At 34.3% G+C, this 27258-nt stretch overlaps 1 protein-coding gene across 2 annotated transcripts; it reads right to left on the reverse strand.

Moving 5' to 3' along the window:
- Positions 1 to 7044: 7044 nt before the first annotated feature.
- Positions 7045 to 27258, reverse strand: LOC142318463 (putative G-protein coupled receptor Mth-like 3). Of its 2 annotated transcripts, XM_075355051.1 has the most exons (5): positions 27026 to 27258; positions 25538 to 25634; positions 12287 to 12438; positions 9134 to 9335; positions 7045 to 8565 (listed from the first exon to the last, which is right to left on the reverse strand). In XM_075355051.1, the coding sequence occupies exons 1-5, from the start codon at positions 27228 to 27230 to the stop codon at positions 8319 to 8321; spliced, it is 903 nt and encodes a 300-aa protein (XP_075211166.1). In that variant the 5' UTR covers positions 27231 to 27258; the 3' UTR covers positions 7045 to 8318. The 2 variants fall into 2 exon arrangements, with proteins under 2 accessions (XP_075211166.1, XP_075211167.1); XM_075355052.1 differs by lacking the exon at positions 9134 to 9335 and having other exon boundaries at positions 8428 to 8565.

The raw sequence follows: 27258 nt of genomic DNA on the forward strand, positions 1-27258 counted from the left end.
CTGGGTGTTGGCAATTAGTAAATTATACTTCATACAAAACTCATTAATTCGTTCCCCTCTTTCATTTCTTTTGTCCAGCTCATATTCACCCACAATATGTACTTCCTTGCCTTTCCTGATACTTGCATTCCAATCTCTACTATTAAATTTTCATCCCCTTTTATATGTTTGTTTACTTAGTCAATTTCTTCATATACACACACTCTATCTTATCATCATTATGGGCACTTGTAGGCATATAGACATTGACAATTAACCCACTGGGATGGTCTAGTGGTGAACTCAAAATCACAAATTAGTTGATTTTGAATTCAAGAGTTCTAAAATTCAAATCCTAGTAAAGGTTTGAAGGTTTGGTTTATATGGATTTGAATATTAAATTGTCGATACCGATATTCTTCCGTGGTTGGGTTTCAATTAACCATACATCTCTGAAATGGTTGACCTAAGACAGTACAAGACTACACTTCACTTACATTCATAGATATAATTCTCATTCATCATCTGAAGTAATACTTTATGGTGGTTCTGGAGGTTAAACAGGAAAAAAGTTGATGTTGATAAATGTTTTCAAATTAGGTTTCAATTTTATCCTGATTACAATGATTCTATTGCTATTCTTTTTGAAATACTCTACTCTCTTCCCTATTTTCTTTTCATTGTAAAACATACTCCATCCTGCCCTTTATTTGAAGCTGAGTTAATTACTCTAAAATCACCTGACCAAAAGTCGTTTTCCTCTTCCCACTGAAATTTGCTAATTCCTACTACATCTACATTTAATTTATCCATTTCCCTCTTTAAATTTTCTAACCTTCCAATCATTTTTAGATTTCTAACATTCCACGCTCTGATTCATAGATTGTTATTTTTTAATCTTCTGGTGATTCCTTCCTTACCAGTCACCACCTGAAAATCTGAACACGGGACTGGATACCTCCAGAATATTTTACCAAGGAAGACGTGTCTATCTTTGATTCATAAAAATGCAGAGAGCTACATTTTCTTGGAAAAATAAAAACAGCTGTAGTTTTCAATTGCTCTCAGCTGTGCAGTACTCAGAAATTGAGTGATGTTGATATGGCTGTTTAAGTCTTCTATGCCGTTAACAACTTGTGAAAGAGCTGTAGCCCTCTTTCAGGAATCTCAACAGATACCACTTCAATATGGTTCCAGATTTAGTTCCAAATTTACTTCAATATAGGGTGTGAATGAGATTGCTCCTTTATGAACCCTTTGTGTTTTTATATACGGCTCTTCAATTCCTAGAGGAAATTAAACATTTTTGCTCTGTATTAATAAAAAAAGAAGTAAATAAATCAATAATTTCATGAAGGGTTGTGGTTGGGATGGATTCTTGCTATTTGGAGACAGCCTTGAGCTTTCGTTTGGGTAATGTTGTGTTGTTTGTTTTTCACTGTGATTCTTCCAAAGGTCATTCATTCTTACCCCCACCCCTTTACATATCTTGTTATCTTCTTTCTCATTATCAGTTTAATGGGTGCAGATCTGACATACTCTTTTATCCACGTTGAATAATTTCTAATCTGAGGAGTGTTGGTTTTATTTGGGGATTCCTGAGGACTGACATCGGAATTCCATTTCCTGTTATTTTTCATTTTTGGTAGCTGCACAAGACCTCAGCTGAACCGTGTATGGCATGTAAACCCAGGTATCCAAATTCCTTTTAAAATATTGTATAACAAAAAAATAGACAGGTAAAATATTTTCTATTTGCATTTTGAAAGTGGTATATTTTATAATGTTTGGAAACAAATAGTATCATATGAAGGAAAAAAATTTAACGCTACATATAAACTTAACACATTTTGTTAACTAATAAAATTTCAAATTGACTTGAATACTCAAATACACATTGATTAGTAGTTTCAAAGTATTTTCTTAGCAGGATCTCAAGAAAATACCAACACATATGTGACAATAAGACATGTCGTGGGTATTTGGCTCGGTTAGTACCTTGATAGAGAAGATTATATTTCTTGATTCCGGCTTGTGTCCAGAGTGTAGGGTCGATGACACGGTGGACCATGTCCTATACATCTGTCCATGGTACGAAGCTGAGAGTACCAGAGTTGGTAGGGAACTTGAGAGAGTAAACTCCTTTTTGGATCTGTGAGTCAACTGGAGGACTCGCAGTGAGTGGACGATTGCGGCTGGCTTCCTAAAATTCCTTGCCCAATTCAGGACGGCCGAAGGGATTTAGTAGAGTAGGAACCTGGTTGGCTAGGGTCCACCTGGACAGTTCGATTGACCGAAGGTTAGTTGATGGAACATATGGTAAACCGTTGCCTAGTGTGGTACTTTGACAGAAACACCCTAATTTAATTGTCACTTAACAATGCGGTTTCCACCAAGGTAGATCGGCTATCGATCATATAGTTGCCCTGGAATCTGTTTTTCAAAACACCTTCCTACTTTGCCAACACCTGGTTGCGGTATTTTTTGATATGCAAAAGGTGTACGACACAGCTTAGAGGAGAGAAATCCTAAATAAACTGCATGAATAGGATACACAAGGAAATCTTTCATTTATCAGGGGTTTCCTCAGCAGTCAGTCCTTCAGAGTTTGAGTTCCAGTAGAAAATAGAATACCTATTCCAGTAGAAAATGAAATACCACAGGGAAGTAACCTAAGCGTTACCTTATTTACAATAGCCATAAATAGTATAAGAAATTATGTGCAAAAACTCGTTTTGTGTTCTATATTTGTTGATAATTTCTCAATTAACATAACATCTAGAACTTTAGCTACTAGCAAGAAGCTCTTCCAAAATAAAATCCCTCTCTGCTACATCTACCCATTCCTTTTATATTTTATATTTTCTTTTAAAATAATAAAACATTGATATTGATCCAGCTCAATATGTTACTTTCCTTTCTGTAGTTGAGATCTGTTGTAAAAGTTCTAGATCTTTATAACTTGTTAGCAGGAGAGCTCTCATGTTTTTGAGAAGCATGATATGCCATGTGTATAAACATGGCATATCCTATTTCTGAGTTGAAACTTATATTTTAAATGAGAGCAATTAAAATGCATATTTAATCATATTTGGAAGATTTTAAAATTACTTTAAAAAAAAAAAGATTTTGATCTAGCTTTAATGAAAATTGTGAGGTCTTTAATGTAGCGTTGCAGTTTTTGGATTTTGTTCATCTTGTGCCAAGATATTGAAATCTTTAATGATTGGGACTGTAATTTGATCTTGGGTTAAGCTATGAGTGGATGATGCATGTTACAGTCTCAATCTTTAAAGATTTCAATACCATGGCACAAAATGAATAAAAATCAAAAATTGCAATGCTACATTTAAGACCTCACAATTTGTCATAAAAGCTAAATCAAAACCCTTTAATTTCCTTATTTATTTATATTAATGTGTTTCTTAGATCGGGAGATATGCAGCATTAAAGAAAAAGTGGCCTTTTCTCTTTAAAATGGAATATTTCAGTTCAGAAAAATCATAGAAACATACAAAAAAGAAATTAAAGATAAAGTCTTAAGCTTTTGAACGATTTCAATACAGTTTACTGAAAAAATTTTGTTTCCCCCTTGCACTCTATCAACACACAAAGAAAAACTTACAAAGTTTTTAAATATTTCTTCTCGCTGATTTTTTTTTTTTTTTTAATTGATGATTTTGGAAATCTGAAGTATACTGTCAAAAAGAAGAGTATTCAAGCTTTCTTTTTTTTATTCATCTCTCTAAGCCTCTTGGTTGCGAAGTTAAAGTAGTTTGAGTACAATAATTTTTTATCATAAAATATAGGTATCCCTTTCATTTTTTGTACTAGTGTAGTAGGTATTTAATTTTAGTCTGAAATATCAGGAAAACATCATTTTTTCCTTTTTTTTAATCAGTCATCACCTTCCTAGACCACCTGAACGCCCCCAATTTTCTGTAGTAGGCCTTCTACTGAAGGCCACCGGTGCCCACAAGGGGGCGTTATCACCCACTTTCAGAACGAATGTTCTAGAAGTAAAAGATCTATAGGTGAAAGTTTAGATTAATATTAAAGTGAAGAATTAGCAGAATCAGTGATCAGAAATATTTTGTCATATTGCTAGATGATAAATCTCTATTCAGTAATCAAATCAGATAGTGTAGGGCAGACATGAAGCAAATGATGAGTAGATGACCTGAAATAAGGTTTTGGAGAAGCCAAGACAATCCTCTCAAGACTAATGGAATAGTTTTCAAGAGGAAAGTATTTGATGTTTAATACACAGCTGTAATATGGGTTTGTAAATTGAACCTGAATAAATATATACCATTTATTTTCTACTCCAATGACAAAAAACATCCAACTAGTCTTGTAGGTTTACACATAGATTTACCCTGGTTTATGTTTTACAGATATCCCAACCTCTATTAAATATTTTAATATATTTTTTATTTATCATTCTTTCATATTACAAAATGTCTGAATTGGGAATAAAAAAGGAGATTGGCTACTCCTTGTTAACAGATCTATCGCTACATATATCTGTCTTATTCTAAATTTACTAAGCACTGAGAACCCACCAATGCAGAACCACTGCATTAAAAAAGAACCTGAACTCGAAAAGATTCTTTTGTTGATGTAATTGTAAAGACATGTGCTGTTACATTTTTATAAAATTTTAAAATATATTTTACTGTTTTGATAAAAATATTAGCTGTAACAATTATTTTCTTAGTGCTTTAGAATTAATTCTGTGATAAGAGTTAAGTTGAAAACAATTTTTGCATAATTTCATTGTTTGTTGTAATGTTACTAAAAATAACATTTTTCATAAATTCTGATTAATTTCAAATCTGTAACCTCAATTTTAAAAAATTCACTTAAAATGACTGCAGAACCTTCAAAGTGCAAATATGATAAATTTTAATATAGTGTTCTAATTTCATTTGGAATTATCGAATAGTTATCAAACAAGTTATGTATATATGACTAACAAAGAACAGTATTGATATATGGATTGCCAGTGCAGTTAAGTGGTATAGTTAAAGAATAAACAGTTTTTGTGCTATTAATTAATACTTCATCACTATAAATATATGAGAAATGTATTACATTATTTCTTCTTTACAGATGTTTTAAGCATTGCTTTAACTTATATTTTGAATAATATTAACCATCAGAGACAGAATAAAGTTTTATTATAATTACTTCATTTAATACAGACACACTTGCCCTCATCATTAGTTACACATGTACATCAAATGTGCTAAAAAACATAAATGATAATAAATTAAGATTATAACATTGTGTGCAGTTAGGTGTATTGTCAAATTTTTAAGACCGCTTTAATCAGAACAGTGTATCTAGTTTTAAATATAATTTTTAATTATGCAACTAAATTATACAAGACTACATTGGTTCAAGTTTAGTGACTCTAAATTGAAGTATTTTAAAAATAGTCTTGGAGGGTAATCCAATTAAATAACTTATTTATGGGCAGTTTTATCTTATTTTTTGTCAATTTAAAAGTTGTGTTTCATTACCAAAATAATGTATATGGTAATTTAGTAATACTAAGTCTGAATTGGGGTCAGTTGTGATTATCTAATATTGTCAGTTGGAGGGGCCATGTATTACTAAAAAATCTCTTTGCACTGTAAAGTGATAAAGCTAAGTGTTAATGAAAAAAAAAATGTATATATAGAGAGAGAGTTATAACGCCTTAATTTTGTATCAATTGACAAAAATCTTTTTGTTCTAAATATATGGGGTTTAGGTTACATGCATTTTTTTCAGTTTATTCGCCCGAATTTCATTAGATTTTTTTCTTTATTGTTTGGTTGAATTATTTCTCCCAGATATAAAAAAAATTTTTTCTATATTTTTGTTTTAAAGATTTTTATGAAAATTTTTTGTAAGATAAAAATTCATTTTTTTGAATGAAATTTAAAACCTGTTTGCTCTGCATTTTACGTACATTTCATAAAAAAGCTACTTATTGTAATGGATACCATGATTCTACTTCCGGAAAATTTCGACATATCTTCGCGTTTCACATTCCCCCATATCCCAAAACTACTGTCAGCTTAAAAGTTTATATAAAAATTTATACATATATATATTTAACTTAATTGTGGACACGATAACTGCCGTAATTTTGCACCAATCACTTTCAAATTGTTCCTTAAAAATAACTCGTCCCAAATTCTCGGTCGAGTTCGTTTACTGCCGAAATCAGACCATGGAGATGGAAATGGGGAGTTTTTTTCGAAAAAGCAAAATATCGATATAACTTTCTTATTTAGTAAAATATCGAACTCGTTTAAAGTTCCTACTAATCTTCAGATAAGGGCCAAAAACAGATCTAAGTAAAGTCTTTTGATATTACCAACCATTGGCCCAAGGGATGGAAAAAGTGGAGTTTTGTAGTTAGAAAAAAATCATACCTCCCTTAATAGGCACAGCATCGAGTCTATTTAAATTGGTCGTTAGTCCTCAAAAGATTACCTAAAACTTTTGTCTGAAACAATTTTTAATATGACCAACTCTTACGGCAAGGGATGACCAAAATGTTGCTGGAATTATAAGAAGATACGGCTTGTCTGCTAAACATGTGAAAATTTCTTTCATATGCAACTATTGTTGTATTGAGTAAATTTGAAGTTTTTCTTAACTTTAAGGTGGAAATCTTTTTTATCCCCTACTTAGCACCGGTGAAATCTACCTCCGCCAACCGGCGTGCCGAAAGCAATTTTTAAATATTTATTTGAATTTCAGCCTCTTTTTCTTTGTCTGCTAAAATTGTAAGTTCATCCGCCAAATAATTAATATCAATTCTACTAGTGTCTTTTTCTCACTTCTATTTATAAATTTTATTTTATAAAAATTTGAGTTATTTATAGTTTATTAGAAGGATGTCTTTCAATTTTTTTTTTAATAATTTTTAGCATTTGTATGTAAATTGTTCTATTTAAAATCGTATCACTTTTCCAACCAATTTGTGTGTTTTGTTTCTAATTAAAGTTAAACATCTCAAATTTTTTAATTTTAATAAATATTATTTACATCACTTTTCTCAGAATTAAATTCTCGACAAATTTAATTAGATATTTTTATTTGTTTATTAGTAAATTAACAAAGTTATTTTAGTACAAACATAAAAAAGTGTATTTTCTGACAAAACATTTTTTGTATTTTACACAGCTTTTCTTACAACCTAAGTGAGATGGAAGTTTGTGACCGCTTTTATTAAATTTCTTACATCAAAAACTATAAGGAATCACCAAATTTACCCTTCTATTTGAACTCCAAAAATTTTAATATGGTTTAATTTTATAGAGGGAGAAGAAAACTGGGCTAAATGTTTCGCCTGCAGTAACTCCCTAACGAACCGTATTTTAACCTACGTTTAAATGAACTTCTTAGTTTTGGTTAAGAATCATTTCCTGGAAATTGCAATGCAATTTGTAATAATTCGATAATATATATATTATTTTTTTTTTAATTTACTATGTATATCGTACATGTTTTTAATTGTACATGTATTAATTTCATCATGTATTTTAATTAAAAATTAAGTACATTTATTTTAATTTCTTCGTACTGAAGTGTATGTAATGTACATGTACGATACACTTGTAAAATGTAATTAATTACATTTTAAGTGTTTTTTTAGATTATTATAAATAAGTTACTTATTGAAAGAAAACTTTACTACAGCTACATATTAAGCAAATGTAATATACAAATATTATTTATAATAACTGTTCTGTTGCATGATTCTTTGTTTTATATCTTTACCTGATACCTTCATACGGATATGAAGGTTGATTGTGTGTGAGAGACTGTCAATAAAAAACAATTATTATTATTTCGGTAATAAAACTGTTAGGATGGTTAAACATCATTTCATATAAAAAAAGAAAATGAAAATACTGTTGTGTGTTAAGCGCCATTCATTATCGGGAAAACAATTACAAAAAATCTAAAAAATAAGTATTAATATTTTAATTAAACTTTTAAAATTTTTTTATAAGAATAATTTAAATTGAGCAAATTAAAATATATTTTTGTTCGATTAACTCTTTGACGTCGGATGTAAGGTTTAGTTCGTTGGTGTTTTGATTAATGTATTTCTGATTGGATAAAGCCTTATTACAATAGTCTGTTATAATTTGGAAACCCTTGCATTAAGTTATACGTAGCACAAGGTAGGCCTATTTAGATATTAATTTAGATTCTTGAAAAATTAAAATTCCGCTTTCTCATTTATCTCATTCACAATTTTTAATTTTCAATTAGATAACTGTAAACTGTATAATTAAATAATTATATTATAGTATTACTGCTGGTGATCATCGGTGACAGATGTGTTGAGGGGGTGTATTTGTTTCAATACATAATTGGTTAAATACTTTTGATAACATACGGTGATTGCAGATTAGTGAAATGAATATTAATACACCTTCACTTCGTGGTATTAACTCGATCATTTTTATACTTGTAAAAGATAGATCTATTTTTGATATAACACATATAAGAATCAAATGAACAAGTTTAAGCAATCCAAGAATTAAGAACAGCTTGAAGTATATATAAAATCTGAAACACAAGAACATTGATATATTATTAATGATATTAATGAATTAAAATACGAGTACAATTACTTCATATGTGACATCTGCCTAGCCAATCGAATAAATTAAATATATAACAGAGTTTCTAGTGATTGTTTAATCGTTGGCTTTGATCTTAATCCTATAGACAAAAAATAATCTTTCACTTATTGATAAAATTGAAGTAGTGGAGATAATTTTTCTCTGAAATCAAATTCACGATCAGGAATGTACAATATTGAATTTCAATCTCTTTATTTAAGAAAAAAGAGAAAAAGAGGTTTTACATAAATTTAATTGTAATAACCAAAATATTTTCAAATTTATTATATCGGTGTGTCGGTTTTTATATAAAACATGAGATAACATTCAGTATGGAATTATCGATCTATATCATTAATGCCGGATGTTAAAAATATGAAATAAAAATTTCCCAAATATAGAAACAAATATTATTCCGAATTAATACCGGTATTTATCAAAATCATAATGGGTTCCATATTTATGAATACATTTTTACCAAAATAAACCTCCGAAAATGGAATGTTTCTTACCTTTTTTGTGGGAGATTACTGAAACTGCTGTCTTCTGATTGCATTTTCCTTGCTTGCTTTTCATATTTATAAATTAGCCAGGTAATTAAAAAAAATCCAATAACATTTGACAGAATGAATGTGTTAAAAGCAAACAAGTTTAATTTAAAAATAAAGATATGAAGATCATCATTTTCTTTTGGAAATAAATGTTCTTCTGAAACTGTAAAAAATTTTAAAAATGAGAAAGATATTTTTTTATTTTCTTTGTTAGAATATAATAATATATTGTCAAATAATATTTCTCTATGACCTATGAATTGAGAAGCTTCAACAGAGCGCTTCTTCTGGTCGCAGGTAAGGAAAGTACCGTTAGTGTGAAGAATAATTGTAAATGAGCAGAGATTAGAATAAGCAGCGGTGAACACTGGATGATAGTGACTGAGGTGAGGAACTGTGTCTAAAGGAGAGGAATAGTGCGACTAAAAAATATCTCAGATAAGGAAGAATACGAAATACTGTGTCAAGAAGGGTATCAGCCCCGTAAACTGTTTGCCAATAAGCCGGTATACGAGTTCGGGTACAGGAATTCGCATATTTTTAAAAAGGAAACACTATACGATGATTCTTATATAACATGACGGTATCTGCGGAAATGCCAGAAAAAGGTGTTATTTGTAAAACTTAATAGCAGGACTTTCAATAGTTATTGAGAGGTGACCGCGGTGATTTCGATGATTGTTCCTCCTGTATGAATATTGTTCCTACATCACATTTGATTCTGTTTAGCATATGAGTAGGCATATTACACGCCTGTAATAAGGGAAAATTACGGTTGTATTTTCCGAGGAATCTCTTTTTCATTATCCTTTATCTTCTTATTCAACTTGATGATGTCCTAACCTGTAAAATATTCCGAAGTTAAAGTTGCCCTCTATCGGTTCCCCGGGTGAGGCTACACAAGACGTGGAAGCAAAAAATACGAGAATCATGATATTCTTTAAGTTGGAACACAGCACCTCAAAAGTTAAATGAGAGTGGTCGATAAGACAATTTGTAATGAAAAGTTTTTAAGTTAAAATTATGAACGGTGCATAGAAAAGCGCTAATTTTTGGCAGGAAATCATAAAATAATTAATGGAGAATCAGAAAATAGTAGAAATGGCGGAATAGGTTTATTAACGATTAAGATATAGGAGTAACAATAATGTTAAGAGAAATTATATTACAACAGCCACAGTGAAAGAATTATCTAGTCGGGATAGAGTTAAGAGCGAGGATTGAGAGGCAAATCGGTTCGAACATTCTCTAGAAGGGCTATCGGGGGACAGGGAAATTCTTCTTAAGTGCAAGCAGTTTTTATATAAGAAAATTCAACATAACAGCTAGAATTGAGCTTGGTATTATTCTGGGAGTGAAAATTCCAGATCCAAATAATTTTAATATTTCTGTTTGACTATTTCTGCTTGTAATTTCTAAAAAGTTTTGAGCTGTTGTTGAGAAAAGTCTTTGTTATTTATTTCCCCTATAAGAAGATTGTTATTTGTTTCTATAGTCTTTTTTATGCATGTATGGTCTGTATTGTCATTGAAAAAAATAAGTTCGCGCTTATGTCTTTTTTGTACATTTTTTTAGAACGAATATTTTGTCACAAATCTGATTTTTTTTCTATTTCAATGCATGTATCTAAATTCTTTTGCATCCACTGATATATAAAATTGTCACATGACATCAACAAATGCTTACGATGCCACAATATTTACAATTGTGGATTCTTTGCTATGACCTTTATGACGTCTATATTTGTAAAATCCGGATGAGGAAAGTTAAATTATTATTATTTATTGTAAAAATATTTTTACAATCAAAGGTTAATAATTATTAATAAATCGATATATTTAAATTTAAAAAAAATATAAATGTATATGAAGTCGGATTCGAATCGACGTGCCTTCCTCTTGTAATATCCAAATATTTCATTAATTAAACTTCTATTTGGTTATAACTCTGGAACTAATGAAAAAAGTACCACTTGTGCTATATCGTTGAAAAGCTCTCAACGAGTGCTTTGCAGTTAAGAAAAAGTCCAAAATCCAAATTTATTTAGAGGTCTGACTGTATACACATTTTTGGCCCAGTCGATTTCATTTAAAAGGGGAGGTGCACAACTAGATGTTATAATAGTCCTAAATTCAAAATTTTAACATTCTACGCCCAATCGTTTTTGAGTTATGCAAAATACGTACGTACCTACAGACGTCACGCAGAAACTCGCCAAAATGGATTCAGGGATGGTCAAAATGGATATTTCGGTTGAAATCTGAAAACCAAAATTTTTCGCGAATACAATACTTCCTTTACTTCGTATAATGAACAAAAAACCGGATGTTCATTATATTATTACGGAACTTGGACCCTCTAAGCCTCTTCAGTGGTTCTAAGCTTCAAGTCACATCTTTAAAAAAAGGTACGATAAGATTATTACAGGTGTTAGAGAAGTCGTAACAATAATTATTCCAAGAATTCCTCTCATTCCATGGAAAATTTCCAAGGAGATTTTGCAAAGGATTTGCTAAATTCCTTGTAATTTTGCAATTTCCACTAAATCAGCATTCGCTATAACAATAAATAAATCTCTGAGTAAATACTTAATTCTGTGGAGGTAAATTTGCTAAATGATGTTTTTTCTTTTGGGTATGTAGCGTTATTAAGAACAATAACCTATCAAGCCTTTATGTTCATCGCTTTAAACTTCAAGCCAGGAGTGTGGTTTACAGAGGGATTTTATGATGGCGTAAAAATCTAGTTATCGATTAATAAATTTGTTAGGGCCGACCAAATCAGTGTATCACTTAAGCTAATATAGGAAAATTCTATTTATGTAACAGTATTCTCTGACTAGTTGTCCAGAATGTTACAAGTTTATTTAAAACCATAAAAATGAAATTTGTTGAGTGATGGACCAGCAGATATGGTCCAAGTTTACATCTTCTTGCCTTTAATCCGACCCGGCTTAAAGGTAAGATTAAAATATTTTCAATCATTAAATTTTCTTCTTCCTGTCATATAAACATACACACGAAAGATTGTATACTTGTAATAAAATACCAGTTAATAACATAAGCTTTTTTTTTTTTTTTTTTTGGAAAATGAAAAATATTATTTTTTATTTACCAGAAGGTTCTGTAAATAACTCGTTAAGTAATCTTCCGATTAGCTGTATTGAACCGATCACTATAATTGGCATTCCCCATGCATAGAATTTGTACTTCTTGAATCTTTTCTCCTTTTCTAGTTCTGATGTATTTTCAGATTCCAGTAAAAATCTAAAAAACAAATATAAATAAAAAATCGGATGTGGACACCTTGTACGTCTATTAAATTATATACACATTTCTTTGAAAAGAAAAGTGCATACAATTTTATTTCATTAATAACTTCTGATATTTTTTCATACTTTTTTTTATTGTTATTATTAATTACTAATAAATAAGAAAACGGTGTTATAGAGAAAGAAGAGGAAGTTGAGGAGGATGAAATGGGAGAAACAATACTGAGATCTGAATTTAAAAGAGCATTAAAAGATTTAAATGGCAGAAAGGCTCCTGGAATAGACGGAATACCTGTAGAATTACTACGCAGTGCAGGTCAAGAAGCGATTGATAGATTATACAAACTAGTGTGTAATATTTATGAAAAAGGGGAATTTCCGTCAGACTTCAAAAAGAGTGTTATAGTCATGATACCAAAGAAAGCAGGGGCAGATAAATGTGAAGAATACAGAACAATTAGTTTAACTAGTCATGCATCAAAAATCTTAACTAGAATTTTATACAGAAGAATTGAGAGGAGAGTGGAAGAAGTGTTAGGAGAAGACCAATTTGGTTTCAGGAAAAGTATAGGGACAAGGGAAGCAATTTTAGGCCTCAGATTAATATTAGAAGGAAAATTAAAGAAAAACAAACCAATATACTTGGCGTTTATAGACCTATAAAAGGCATTCGATAACGTAGACTGGAATAAAATGTTAAGCATTTTAAAAAAATTAGGGTTCAAATACAGAGATAGAAGAACAATTGCTAACATGTACAGGAACCAAACAGCCAACAGTAACAATTGAAGAACATAAGAAAGAAGCCGTAATAAGAAAGGGAGTCTGACAAGGATGTTCCCTATCTCCATTACTTTTTAATCTTTACATGGAACTAGCAGTTAATGATGTTAAAGAACAATTTAGATTCGGAGTAACAGTACAAGGTGAAAAGATAAAGATGCTACGATTTGCTGATGATATAGGAATTCTAGCCGAGAGTAAAAAGGATTTAGAAGAAACAATGAACGGCATAGATGAAGTCCTACGCAAGAACTATCGCATGAAAATAAACAAGAACAAAACAAAAGTAATGAAATGTAGTAGAAATAACAAAGATGGACCGCTGAATGTGAAAATAGATGGAGAAAAGATTATGGAGGTAGAAGAATTTTGTTATTTGGGAAGTAGAATTACTAAAGATGGACGAAGCAGGAGCGATATAAAATGCCGAATAGCACAAGCTAAACGAGCCTTCAGTAAGAAATATATTTTGTTTACATCAAAAATTAATTTAAATGACAGGAAAAGATTTTTGAAAGTGTATGTTTGGAGTGTCGCTTTATATGGAAGTGAAACTTGGACGATCGGAGTATCTGAGAAGAAAAGATTAGAAGCTTTTGAAATGCGGTGCTATAGGAGAATGTTAAAAATCAGATGGGTAGATAAAGTGACAAATGAAGAGGTATTGCGGCAAACAGATGAAGAAAGAAGCATTTGGAAAAGTATAGTTAAAAGAAGAGACAGACTTATAGGCCACATACTAAGGCATCCTGGAATAGTCGCTTTAATATTGGAAGGACAGGTAGAAGCGAAAAATTGTGTAGGCAGGCCACGTTTGGAATATGTAAAACAAATTGTTAGGGATGTAGGATGTAGAGAGTATACTGAAATGAAACGACTAGCACTAGATAGGGAATCTTAGAGAGCTGCATCAAACCAGTCAAATGATTGAAGACAAAAAAAAAATTAATAAAGCAATATATTTAAATTAAAAAAAAAGATAAAAATAGAAATAAAGTTTCATTCGAACCGATGCGTCTTTCTGTTATAAGATCCAAATATTTTCTTAATTAAAATTTAATTTGGCAATAACTCTGTAACCGATGAAAATAAGTACCACTTATGAAATATCGTTGAAAAGCTCTCAATGAGGGCGTATTCCTGCAGTTAAGGAAAAGTTCAAACCAAATTTCTTTGGATTTTGGACTAGATGTTACAACAGTCCTAAATCCAAAATTTCAACATCCTACCGCTAATCGTTTTTGAGTTATGCAAGATACATACGTACATACAGATGTCACGTCGGAACTAGTCAAAATGCATTCAGGGATGGTCAAAATGGATATTTCCGTTGAAATCTAAAAACTGAAATTTTTCACGATCGCTATACTTCCTTCCTTTACTTCGTACAAGGAAGTAATAATTTTATTTATCAGTTACTATATGAATAAATGGATTATAAATGAAATTATCCGTAGCATTTTCATACTCACGGCATTTGGAAGTAAAAATGCAAAAAACTGATTACGTTTTTGAAAAAAAATCAAATACATCATGTTAACTTAATTCAAAATTTAAAAATAATAAATAAATAAAACATTCTAAAAGAGGTCCGGTCATTCAGCTGAAGGTAGAGCTGCTGTATTCAGTTATAAGCAAGAAAATATTAGTAACTTCTCCCGAGAGCAGTATATTAATATCGATTATTTCTCTTTGATAGAAACTTACTTTCAAATACCTAAACATTACATCAGTCAAATTTAACCGATTAGTTTCCTGCAAACAGACTGGATTAATTATCATCACGTTTACTAAGACCATGTGAAATCACACGTGAGTTTGATTTTTAAATTCATCTACCAAAAGGCTTGAAATATCTTCCGTACGGGTTTTTTTTATTCGTCGATAAATAAAATGATATAATCAAAGGTATATACAATATGTTTCAATAAACCCAACTTCAACGATAACAAGTGTTATATTTTTGACACCCTCATATGAATGAAACATAACGGAATGATATAAACCTAATTCATTTTAAAACGCGAATTTGTACAATACGAACAAAAGGATATTCTCGAAGTCCAGGAAATCCTTTGTTCATTAAATAACAACCATCGTTCTATTTATAAATATTTATTTTTACAATAAAGGAATTAAAAAAAAAAAAATGAAACATAAATTTATGACGTACTGGTTATTCGAAGATGAGACTTTGCAAAAGTTATTTGGTTCAGTAACTAAGACTAATTATCACTTACAGATAAAAACTTAATAGGTTACGATAACGTCGCAAACATGAGAGAAAAATGGAATGGATTCCAAAAAAAATAAAAAATAAATTTAAATCGTATAGCTTTTTTTGTACCCTGCTCAGTTTACAGTCTTAATTTAATTGTAAATGATTCTGCAAACAATTTCTTTAGAAAACCGTAAATTTTTTTGATCTTGTTATATATGTTTTTCTCATCATCCAATTATAAATGGAACATTTTAAGAAAAAAAAATTGTCAAAATTCACTTTAAAATCTTTATCAAAAACGCGTTGGAAAAGTCGGATAGAGGCCATAGTTCCTCTTAAAACCCAAATTGATGAAATATAAGATACGTTGATAGAAATAAATGAAGACGAAACGAGGGTCATGAATACCAGAACTGTGGCGAACGCACTTGGTACAAAAATAAAGTCATTTAAATTTATACGTTAAATAGTTATAAGGCACAATATATTAAATCTAATCAGTGCAGTAAGTAAATTGTTACATAAACCTGAACCATCCAGTCTGCATTGGAAGCGGTAGAACAAGTTCGAAAATTTATTTTATAGACTTAAGATCTGATGAAAATTTCACTAGTATTCTTCTGTCATTGATGAATATACAGAATTACCTAAAACTGATGAATCTAGGATTTGAAAGACAAAACGTATGTTTGATTACATACATGTTGATTAAAGTATCCCAGACCCTGAAAACAATTAAAGAAATTCCTTTTTCTTTTCCATAGATGATACATCAATAAACGCATTACAGGGTAGATTTGAGTTACTTAAAAGAACATACGGATACTTTTCAAATTTTATACAATACTCGCAGCATAAAATAAAACAACAAAGAATTACGAAAACATTGTACATATTTTCAATCAACGCTGATAAACAATTAGATATAAGTGTAAATGAGCTTTTTGAAGAATTAAGAACAAGAAATTTATTTAAAACCCGAGATGAGTCCCACTGAGGTGTTGGAATATATGTACGAAAATAATTTATTTTCAACTTGTTCGAATCTCATAATTGTTCTACGCATCTTTTTTTAACTATTTTTGTGTCAGTTGCTAACGGCGAATGTTCGTTTTTAAAATTTAAATAAATAAAATACTTTTAGGATCAGTTATGTCACAAGAAAGACTATCTGCACTGGTGATGATCTCAATCGAACATCAGATAAGTGAATCACTTGATTTAGAGTGACTTATAATTTTGTTTCGCTTAAAGCAGAAAGAGAATGTATTAAACTAAGTTGTTTTAGGTAGATTTCATAAGAAAGCTACCTATTGTAATAGGTACCATGATTCGACTTCCGGAAAATTTCACATATCTTCACGTTTCACAACCCCCAGACCCTAAAACCACCGTCAGCTCAAAAGTTTACATATATAAATATATATTTCAGTTTCTTGTGGACACGATAACTGCCGTAATTTTGTGCCAATCACTTTAAAATTGTTCTTTAAAAATAACTCGTCCCAAAATCTCGATTGAGTTCATTAACAGCCAAAATCGGACCATGGGGCTGGAAATAGAGGGGCTTTTTCGAAAAAAAAAACATCGCTATAACTTTCTTAATAAGTAAAATATCGAATTCGTTTAAACTTCCTACTATTTTATATATGATCTAAAATTTATGTAAGTAAAAGTTTTTGATATCATCAACCATTGGTTCAGGTGATAGAAAAAATGGGGTTTGAAAGACTAAAAAAATCATACCTCCTTTAATAGGCACCGTATCGAATCGGTTTAAAGTGGTCGTTAGTCCTCTAAATATTACCTAAAACTATTTTTTGAAACAATTTTTTATATGACCAACCCTTACGGCAAGGGATGAGCAAAATGTTGCTGGAATTATAAGAAGATAAGGCTTGTCGTATGCTAAACATGTGAAACATTTTTTTCACATGCAACCGTTGTCGTTTTGAGTAAATTTGAACTTTTTCTTAGCTTTCAGATGGAAATCTTTTTTTATCCCCTACTTAGCATTGGTAAAATCAACCTTCGCCTTCCGGCGTGCCGAAAGGATTTTTTTTTATTAAATAAACGTATTTAATATTAAGTTAATTGTTTTCTTCTATTAATCCTTATAGTTAAAATATGTTTTATAAAATTTTTGTTTTCAGTATCTATAAATTTTCAAAAAAAAAAAAATACAAGTATTTTTAAATATTTAGAATATTTATAAGTTATGAAAAATTGTGATAAACCGTAGCATCTATATACATATAAATATTATGTATGAGGAATATCGTAGTATTAGGTAAGCATAAATTTCAAAATTTTGTTACGAGATTAAATTTATATTTATTTTTGCTTAGTTGTTAGAAAAAAGTTTTCAATTTTTAAAAAACAATTTCTTTTTTAATAGGGGTGGGATTTTTTATTTTTGCACGCAGGCGGCCGCAATCCTCGCGGTGGCCCTGCGTAAAAGTGTAAATAAAAGTATAAACAAAGTGTAAATAATTCAAATTGATATCACAATTATTATAACGACTTCCCTAACTTAAATCCGAATTCGGGTCGACTAAATTCTCTGTGTAAAAACGAATAAAAAAAATAACTAAAATTTTAACTAAAAATTTTTTAGACTAAAAAAATAACAAACTTTCTTAATCGTTTGATAATATTATAAAACAGTTTCAATAATGACTTAGATATAAGTATGAACTTTTTAATTAATAGGTATAATGGAGGTGACAATTTAAAAAAATTTAAACAAACAAGGACATGAATTGTTTTATTCTGTAATCAACAAATCGGTGGATTTATTATCCTTTGAGGCACACATATCCGTATATGATTATTATGATCCTTTACAGAGTTGAAAAAAACATTTAAAACGCATAATATCTTAAATAAATTGGATAAGATATGTAAATTATACGCTGTCGCGTATTTGCAATAAAACCAGAGCTGCTGCAGATGAAGATTTTACGGAACTGATTTAGGAGCTTGTTATAGACCGTACATGTAATATTCGGCCTTCCCGGAAAAGCAACCGCTTAAGCTGTGGAAAAGTTATGAAGCTAAATATTTAGTTCGAAGAGAAATGAGACTTTTAAAACGGGACCATAACATCTTAAAAAAAATAGTGACAAAAAAGAAAAAGAAAAAAGAAGAAACGCATCGAAAAAATAGTCTTTAAGTCTGTATCGTCACATCCGCTATTCGACAATGAGTTGATTGAGCAAGGTAAACAATTTTTAATTCGCTACTTTATAATTGTTTATATGAACAATGCATTTCCCGTTATACTGCGGAAAAATGAAAAAAAAATGGTAAGATTTTTTTTATACGCATTGAAAAGACTCTACACGTTCTAAGTGTATTATAACAAGATCGGTAAAAATATTATTACGATAGCATCAGTAACAAGCAATCATCCCACCGTTCAAGATGATGTAACAAAAAACATGGCATAAGAATTCCTACCGGAATAACAAGATTCCTACCGGAATATAACAAGATTGGTAAAAATATTATTACGATAGCATCAGTAACAAGCAATCATTCCACCGTTCAAGATGATGTAACAAAAAACATGGCATAAGAATTCCTACCGGAATAACAAGATTCCTACCGGAATATAACAAGATTGGTAAAAATATTATTACGATAGCATCAGTAACAAGCAATCATCCCACCGTTCAAGATGATGTAACAAAAAACATGGCATAAGAATTCCTACCGGAATAACAAGATTCCTACCGGAATATAACAAGATTGGTAAAAATATTATTACGATAGCATCAGTAACTAGCAATCATTCCACCGTTCAAAATGATGTAACAAAAAACATGGCATAAGAATTCCTACCGGAATAACAAGATTCCTACCGGAATATAACAAGATTGGTAAAAATATTATTACGATAGCATCAGTAACAAGCAATCATCCCACCGTTCAAGATGATGTAACAAAAAACATGGCATAAGAATTCCTACCGGTTGTTTTAACCCTGACGATAACTACATTAAATTAGAACCTCGAAAACAATACATATCAATTAAAGTTATAATAACATACTGCTGATCGGGTTGGGAAACCCTGTATGGATAGATTTTACAAAAGATATCGCTGTGTACGTCTTCTGCATTTTAATATAACATTTTATTATGATGTAACTTACTTCAAAATATATTGCAAATACTGACCGCTTAAACACAAAGTAAATTGGATTATCATAGAAGACAGTTATAGGAAATGTTAATCAGATAAAACAATATATTTGTTTCATTTGGTATGAACCTGATATTAGGTTTAAAGAATTGCCTGATAATCAAAAATCGATGAAATAGATATGACTGTTTAAAATAGATGTAGTAAAAAAGATAATTGTTGGATCTGAGCGCGAAATATGTCGATTTTGTGATAGTTTTGAAGCGAATAAAGTTATTTCAGAAAATTATTACAATCCTTTCTTATGTTTTATACAGAGTGCTTAAAAAAACCGTTTCAAGAATTCAGGGGTGAGCCCCTAAATTGAAGTTAGAAAAGATTTCCATCAACATATGTCCGGAAACACTGGGTTTACCGGCAATCCGCCATTTTGTATTTTTAACATAAAAATGTATTATTCAGAAACGATTAATCGTATCGAGGTAAAATTTCGTATACAGTTAGGGTACCTAGAGGTTTATTTGTATAAAAATAATGAACCTGATCTCTCGATTCATTTCAAAATGGCAGGCATGTAAACTTTTTAATATCTTTGTCACCGCTGGTTTATTTAAATGTTATTGTTTAACTTCTTATGAAAAAGAAAATGACATCTTATTTATTCAAATCCGTTCGTAAATAATAAAGTTATGGTAAAATTCTTGAAGCGAGTCCCTTAGACGTGTCTGATTAGTTATACATTAGACTAATAGCCTAACATAATAGACTATTGTGATACTTCTAAAATAATTTTTATTTTAACAGGAAATTAAACTTTCCAATTTTATTTCTGTTGTGTATTTTCTTACAGCAAGTGTAGTGATAATATAAGTTTTAATTTTTAAATTTAGTCTGATTTTTTCTCCTTCATGGAAGGAAAAGTAAGGCCTGCCCCACCCCGTTCTCCCACCCCGGAGCTGTCCGTCGGTGGAGAGGAAAGCGGGTCTGGCGCTAGGAAGCGCCAGAAACGCCGGGACTCCGCGCCTCCTATGGAGACGGAGCCCGTAGCGGGCTGCAGCAAGGCTGCAGCAGCCGCCAACCCGCAGGCTGATGATGGGGCCCCATCACAGCCTGCTACCATCAGGCGGGAGAAAATCCCGCCAATAATGCTGGACTGCCCGAAGGAGTGGCCAGCATTAGCGCGCGACATTAAGTCGCGGATCGGGAGGCGCCTGGTGGCTAAAAGCACCGGGCTCTCGATAAGGCTGCAGCTGGGCAGCGAGGCGGATTACCGGGCGGTGCAGAGTTTTCTGCACTCGAAGGGAATCGCCTTTCACTCCTTTCAGCTCCCGAAGGACAGGGAGCTGAAGGTGGTTATACGGGGGATCCCCTATGGGGCTGCCCCGGAGGAAGTAAGGGAGGAACTGACCTCCCTTGGCTATGAGGTGGTTTCGGTTAAGAAGCTCCTCACAAGGGACGGTCGGGAAACCCCGACCTGCCTAGTGGCCCTTAAGAGGACCCCTTCGGCCCGGACCATTTATGACCTTGGCAGTATTTTTTACTGCAAGGTCGCAGTGACTGCGTTTGTGTCGCGAGGGGGGCCACTCCAGTGCCACAGATGCCAGAAATTTGGACACTCGTCCAATTACTGCCAGAGGGCCCAGCAATGTGTCAAGTGTGGTGGGGACCACGACACTGCCACATGCGTTAAGCCGCGTGAGGAACCAGCCTCATGCGTTAACTGCAAGGGGCCTCATCCAGCTAATTACCGGGGTTGCCCCTATTATAAGGAGCAAGTCAATAAGGTCAAGGGCATTAAAAAGCCCGCAACTGTTGACGGCCGCAGCTGGGCCCGTGTTGCCGGTGGGGGGAAATCAGCCCCCAAACCGGAGGTGCCGGCACCTGTGGCCAAGGCGGTAGTGAAAAAAGGGGAGGTACCCTCCCCAACACCCGCCAAGCCAAAATCGGCGGCGACCACCAAGAAGGTGGTGAAACAAAAGGCGGCGACAAAGCCGGCCCCGGCGAAGAAGGCCAAGCCTTCCTCGACGGGAAAGGCAAAGCCTGCTCCGGCTGGGAAGGCCAAGCAGGCTGTTAAAAACACCCCGGCCCCTGTAGCCCCGCGCCCCACCAAAAGGGCGGCCGCGCCAAAAGGCACCTCCAGCGGCAATCCGAAACCGGCTACCCCGTTGGAGACCACTGGCATGGACTTCCTGTCGCAGATGACAGTGAAGGATATCCTGCCAGATATCATGATGGTTTTGCCACGCCTGCTCCAGGCAAAATCTCTCAAGGACTGTATTCAGTCCTTAATAGAGCGCCTCATTGCTGTACTGTCCAGGTATGGTTAGGCCCACCCTCAGACTCTTGCAGTGGAACGCCAACTCAGTAGTAGGCCGGACGGAGGAACTATGCCGTCTGGCCGAGGATCTACTGATAGACGTGATACTGTTGTCTGAGACGTGCTTGAACCCAAGCAAGCAACTGACCCTTCGGAACTATTTTACATATAGGACGGATAGGCCAGTTCGACCCGGATCTCGCACCTCTGGTGGAACTGCGGTTTTAGTCCACAGACGCCACATGCATACGCGCGTTGTTCTTCATACAAACGTGATGGAGCAAACGTGTGTGCATGTGGAGCATCTGGGCACGGTGTATCGGCTGGTTTCGGCTTATAGCAAGCCGAACGACGCGGTAACCGGCGCAGATCTGGATGCCGTGCTGGAAAATTGGGATGGGCCCATGATACTCATGGGCGACCTCAATGCCAAACACGTGTCATGGAACAGCATTCTGACAAATCCGAATGGCAGATTGCTGTACGAAAGGGCGAGAGCCCGCCGCTTGGTCGTCGTAGGCCCTGAGGTGCCCACGTTCGTGCATCGCTCAGGCAGATCTAGGCCTGACGTGCTGGATATCGCAGTCATGAAGGGGGTACCCTCCCATTCATGATTGAAACGATAGAAGACCTCAGCTCGGACCATTCCCCTGTCCTGTTGGAACTAGGTCAGGCAGGGGGTGGCCGAGATCCCCCGCCTATACCCCGAAGGTCAGTCAACTGGAAAAGGTTCTACGAGACCCTCCAGCGGGAGTACAGGCCGGTAAATCCTGAGCTCCTGAACACCCCGGAGGAAATCGACGACACTGTCGGGCGCGTCACGTCGTCAATGACCGAGGCCCTGGCAGGCAGCTCATCGGTCAAAACTCGAGCAGTTGTTCGAAACGACCTCCCTCCTCATATCTCCGAAGCCATAACGGAGAAACGACGACTGAGGAGATATCGAATCACCCTGTCCCCCGCTGATAAGCGGGCCTTTTATAATCAAACGGACAGGGTAAAACAACTGCTGACAAGCCATCGAGAGGATTCGTGGAACGAATACCTCGCCTCGGTCTCTGACGACATCTCCTCGGTGTTCAGGTTGAACAGGAGACTGCGAGAAGAGAAGAAGCCTCGCCATCCGGTTGTGGGGCAGCGAGGTTTTCTTGCATACTCGGAGGCGGAGAGGGCCGAGGTATTCGCCGATACCTTGGAGGAGCAGTTCACTCCAAACCCCCCTCCCTCTACGAACAACGAGCACACAACCGAGGTGGAATCCTTTCTTGTAGATTATTTCTCACAGGTGGAGGACGCCCCTCTAGAGATTGACCAAGTCACTGAAGCGGAAGTTTCCGCAGCCATTAAGGCCACAAGCCCCGACAAGGCCCCGGGTGTCGACGGGATCAGCGCCCGTGCATTCCAGAACATACCGGCCTCCGTGATTACAGCAATTTCGGTGATATTCACGTCCATTTTGTACGTTGGATATTTCCCGAATTGTTGGAAAACGGCCAAAGTCGTATGTTTACCCAAACCGTGGAAAAGTTTACTTTTCCCACGGAATTATAGGTCAATCTCCCTGTTACCGGTATTGTCTAAGTTGTTCGAGAGGATTTTTCTCGAAAAACTGAGGCGATACATGGATGGAGAAGTGCGGCCCGAGCAATTTGGGTTCAGGGAGGGTCACTCAACCACCCTCCAACTGGTAAAAATAATAGACGACCTTGTCGGAGGCCTGAACAGGAAACGGGTGACTGCAGCCGCTTTTCTGGATGTGGCCAAGGCCTTTGACAAAGTTTGGCATAGCGGGCTGCTTTATAAGCTAGCGCGATCGGCGATCCCCTACCGCTATGTCAGACTGATGCGGTCATATCTGCTAGACCGACATTTTGTCGTGCGCGTAGGGGAAACGATTTCCTCTACCAGAGAAATAGCCGCTGGGGTTCCCCAAGGAGCAGTACTTTCCCCGTTCTTGTACACTTTGTACGTGAACGATATGCCGCTGTCGGAAGGGGTCAAAACGGCCCTTTACGCAGACGACACGGCATATTTCTACGAATCCGCAAATGTGGATTACGCGGTCCGGAGGCTCCAAAGGCAGCTGGACTTAGTGGAACCGTGGCTCGACATGTGGAGAATCAGGGTCAACGGTGAAAAATCGGTGGCCGTGATGTTCACATGCAAGACACGAAAACCGACCAGAGAGCTGGAAATCTCAGGGGAGAAAATCCCTTTTGAGAAAACAGTTAAGTACCTGGGGGTGGTGTTGGACAGGCGGCTTACCTTCGGCGAACATGTAAATTATGCGACCCGGAGGGCTAAGGCCGCCAGAGCCTCGCTATACCCAGTGCTGAACAATGCCAGCCCGTACCCACTGGCAACTAAGCTCCTCATTTTTCGGCTGTACGTACTGCCGATTCTAACATATGCTTACCCGGCATGGGGGGCAGTGTTGAGCTCCTCGCTTCAAAAGAAGATCGAGGCCGTCCAAAACATCGCGTTGCGGACGATCTTTGGAGCTCCGTGGTTCGTCAGGAACGCCACTCTCCGATCTGATGCGAGATTTCAATCCGTGTCCGAGGTGGGGGTGGCGCAGGCGCGCAGACTGTTCGGGAGAGCGGCTGTGTCCGAACACAGTCATCTTCGGGACATCTGCCGAGAGGACCCAACTCCGAGAGTTGTAAGGAAGCGGCCTCACGCCGTACTGGACGAACCACCGTGATGGTGCGGTGCGGTAGCCGAAAATCGACAAACCAGGCTTAGGGGCCTCCATATCGCATGAGCCATAAATGGAATAGTGCGTCAGACGCGTTTCCGGGGTCGCGAGTGAAAGGTTTTCGCGAGTTATATAGTTTGAAGACGTCAAACACGGCAAGTCGCGCATAAAACAAAAACGCGGTCTAAATTGAAAAAAAACATACAGTAAGACAAAATATCCCAGCAATTGCGACTCCTCCGGAAAAGGGGACGCATTGCTCCCTCCTTATAGCTAGTGCCCCGTTGTGGCGTATTCCTGCTAGCCTATTAAAGAGTTAGCACCGAAAGGACTTCAGTGGACGGTCTGAAGGGGAATTACGTCGGGAGGACAGGCTTTATAAGCCTAGCCTTCCGCGGTCGGCCCATGAAATGGGTTCGATAACGCTGGTTTAACAACGGATTGGAATGCAATTAAATCCGTCTTAAATTCACTAAAATAATAATAGACAAAACTTGAAAAATTAGATCCGAGATTAAAAAATAACCCTTTTAAAAACAAGCCCGATTAGAATGATCCAGCAGCAAGGGACTCTGTCCAGGTTCTGCGATAAAGTAGGGAGTAATAGACTCCTGCCAACTTTGCATTCCATTCCATTCCATAGACGTGTCTCTTCCAATTAATGATTTAATAAAATTAACTGCAAAATAAAAGGTATATTCTATTGTAATTCAACTTTCACATTCTTTATCGCGTGGTGTGATAATGTATAACTTATTAATATATACTGTATTATTATGGGTAATTTAATCGATTGCATCAGACAGTATTTCTTAAATTTTTTTTCTTTAAACTACAATAAAAGCCAAAGATAATTAACTGTAAAAAATCGATAAAATAATTTCATAATAGCTTTTGTTTATATTACGTAATTAATCTAAATTTACCTGAAATTCCACCAGATGTCATAGCAGAGCACATTACTCCAGAAAATATTAGACAAGGCACCATAATGAAGTATTATTCCTATAATAACAGTCGGCCCTAAAAATGATTTCTGATGTTACTTTACAGTCAAAAATACATATACATTTTATAAAACATTTCCACGTACGAAATAACACTTAAATTAATATTTAGCCTTATTTAGCGTGAATATGTGACGTCCGTTAGCATCCACAGGAGCTCGAAAGTCTGAAAGCGGCTTTGACGTGGATGCGAAAAAAATTCTTGAAGTTTAACTGAAATTTCTTGATTAAATACAATCTTATCTAAAATAAATACTAGTGCATTCTGTAAAATACGCTTATATTTCTTTTTAGGTCGTTTGAGGGTCAACTAATTCGAGCGTATGAAAGATTAGTTTAAAGTTAAATACTCATTTAACTTTGAATTTAAATGATCATTCGATTAGAACTAGGGATTTAACAAAGTACATCTTTTAAACAGTGGAGTTTATTGTAAAAGTACCAGAAGATCAATTTTATTTCCCTATCTTACGTGTTATGAAATTAATTTAACTAATATCAGAGAACGAATTACTATCATATACAGATTTCTATCATTACAGTTGAACTTTTTCAACCGTAATTAACTTTACGTACAATAAATTTTAAAAATAGGTCCCACTGTTTCAACACATTTGGCTGGCTGCTTTAAGATTACGTGTTTCTTTTCCAATCGAATCGACCGAATTCGACTATTTCAAATATGTATGTTGTATTTATTAAAAATATGCTCTTTTTGTTATTTACTTCTAGAATAATATCAAAACACTAAAGTACCGAATAGTTTATTTGTTATAATACTAGTGAACTTATTAGCGAGAAATTAAAATCTAGTTCCACAATCGATGTATTGTCCATATCACTAATTGCTTGTAAGTAAAAAAATTAAAACTTAATGTGTATTTTTATAATTTTGTTTTTAAATAAAACTTGAATCTCTTAAAGTTGTATTCATTTAGATCGACAATATTTACATTAGTTTTTTCAAAGTTTAATTTTCTACTAATTTTTATCGGTTTATCGGCAATTTAAAACATCTAAACAATTGTGGGTTTATTCAATTATTTGAAATTTATAACAATTTCTAAATAATCTCTGAAGACCGGAAATAAAATTGTTAGTTAATTTTTTAGTCCCACATTTTTAGTAATAAAAAATAATACAAAGCTACAAATTTTCCTCTATATTTTTTAAACCAGTGAAACAGGACAAAATTCTATTTCATTTTGATTAACCCTGCTCAAAAACTAAACATTTCCGTGACTTGTATTCACATGAACGTTTTGTTTAAATTTTTGACACTTGGTTACGAGCTCCAGTTTTCTATTAAAAAATCTAGAGTTATTGTGTTTGTATAAATATAAATAGATGTGGAATGAAATATATTGTATTTATTTATCGACTTAAAATGTCATTATACTTACGTACCGGTAGAATTAAAGTCAGAAATATACTTAATATCACGTAGAATGAAAAACATATCCACTAAACAACCGCTAATGATATTTCTCCTTAAGCATTTTCCAGGTAAGTTATTTAAATCCGGTACTATACAATAAACAAATAAAGTGACTACACGAAATAGCAGAGAGTTAAACGCAATGATTATCGATAATAAACTGATCGGATCCATTTTCCTTATCAAAGAAACGCCTATTATA

Source organism: Lycorma delicatula, chromosome 1, assembly GCF_047948215.1.
Source record: "Lycorma delicatula isolate Av1 chromosome 1, ASM4794821v1, whole genome shotgun sequence".
Classification (NCBI taxonomy): domain Eukaryota; kingdom Metazoa; phylum Arthropoda; class Insecta; order Hemiptera; family Fulgoridae; genus Lycorma; species Lycorma delicatula.

What these genes read in the sequence shown, in the direction of transcription:
- LOC142318463 (XM_075355051.1), bottom strand. Translation starts at nt 27,230, where the DNA reads ATGGATCCGATCAGTTTATTATCGATAATCATTGCGTTTAACTCTCTG. An exon ending in GACATCTGGTGGAATTTCAG is followed by an intron (nt 12,439 to 25,537) that starts GTAAATTTAGAT and finishes TTTGTTTTTTAG; the next exon opens with ATTTTTACTGGAATCTGAAA. An exon ending in GTTATTTACAGAACCTTCTG is followed by an intron (nt 9,336 to 12,286) that starts GTAAATAAAAAA and finishes AATTTTTTACAG; the next exon opens with TTTCAGAAGAACATTTATTT.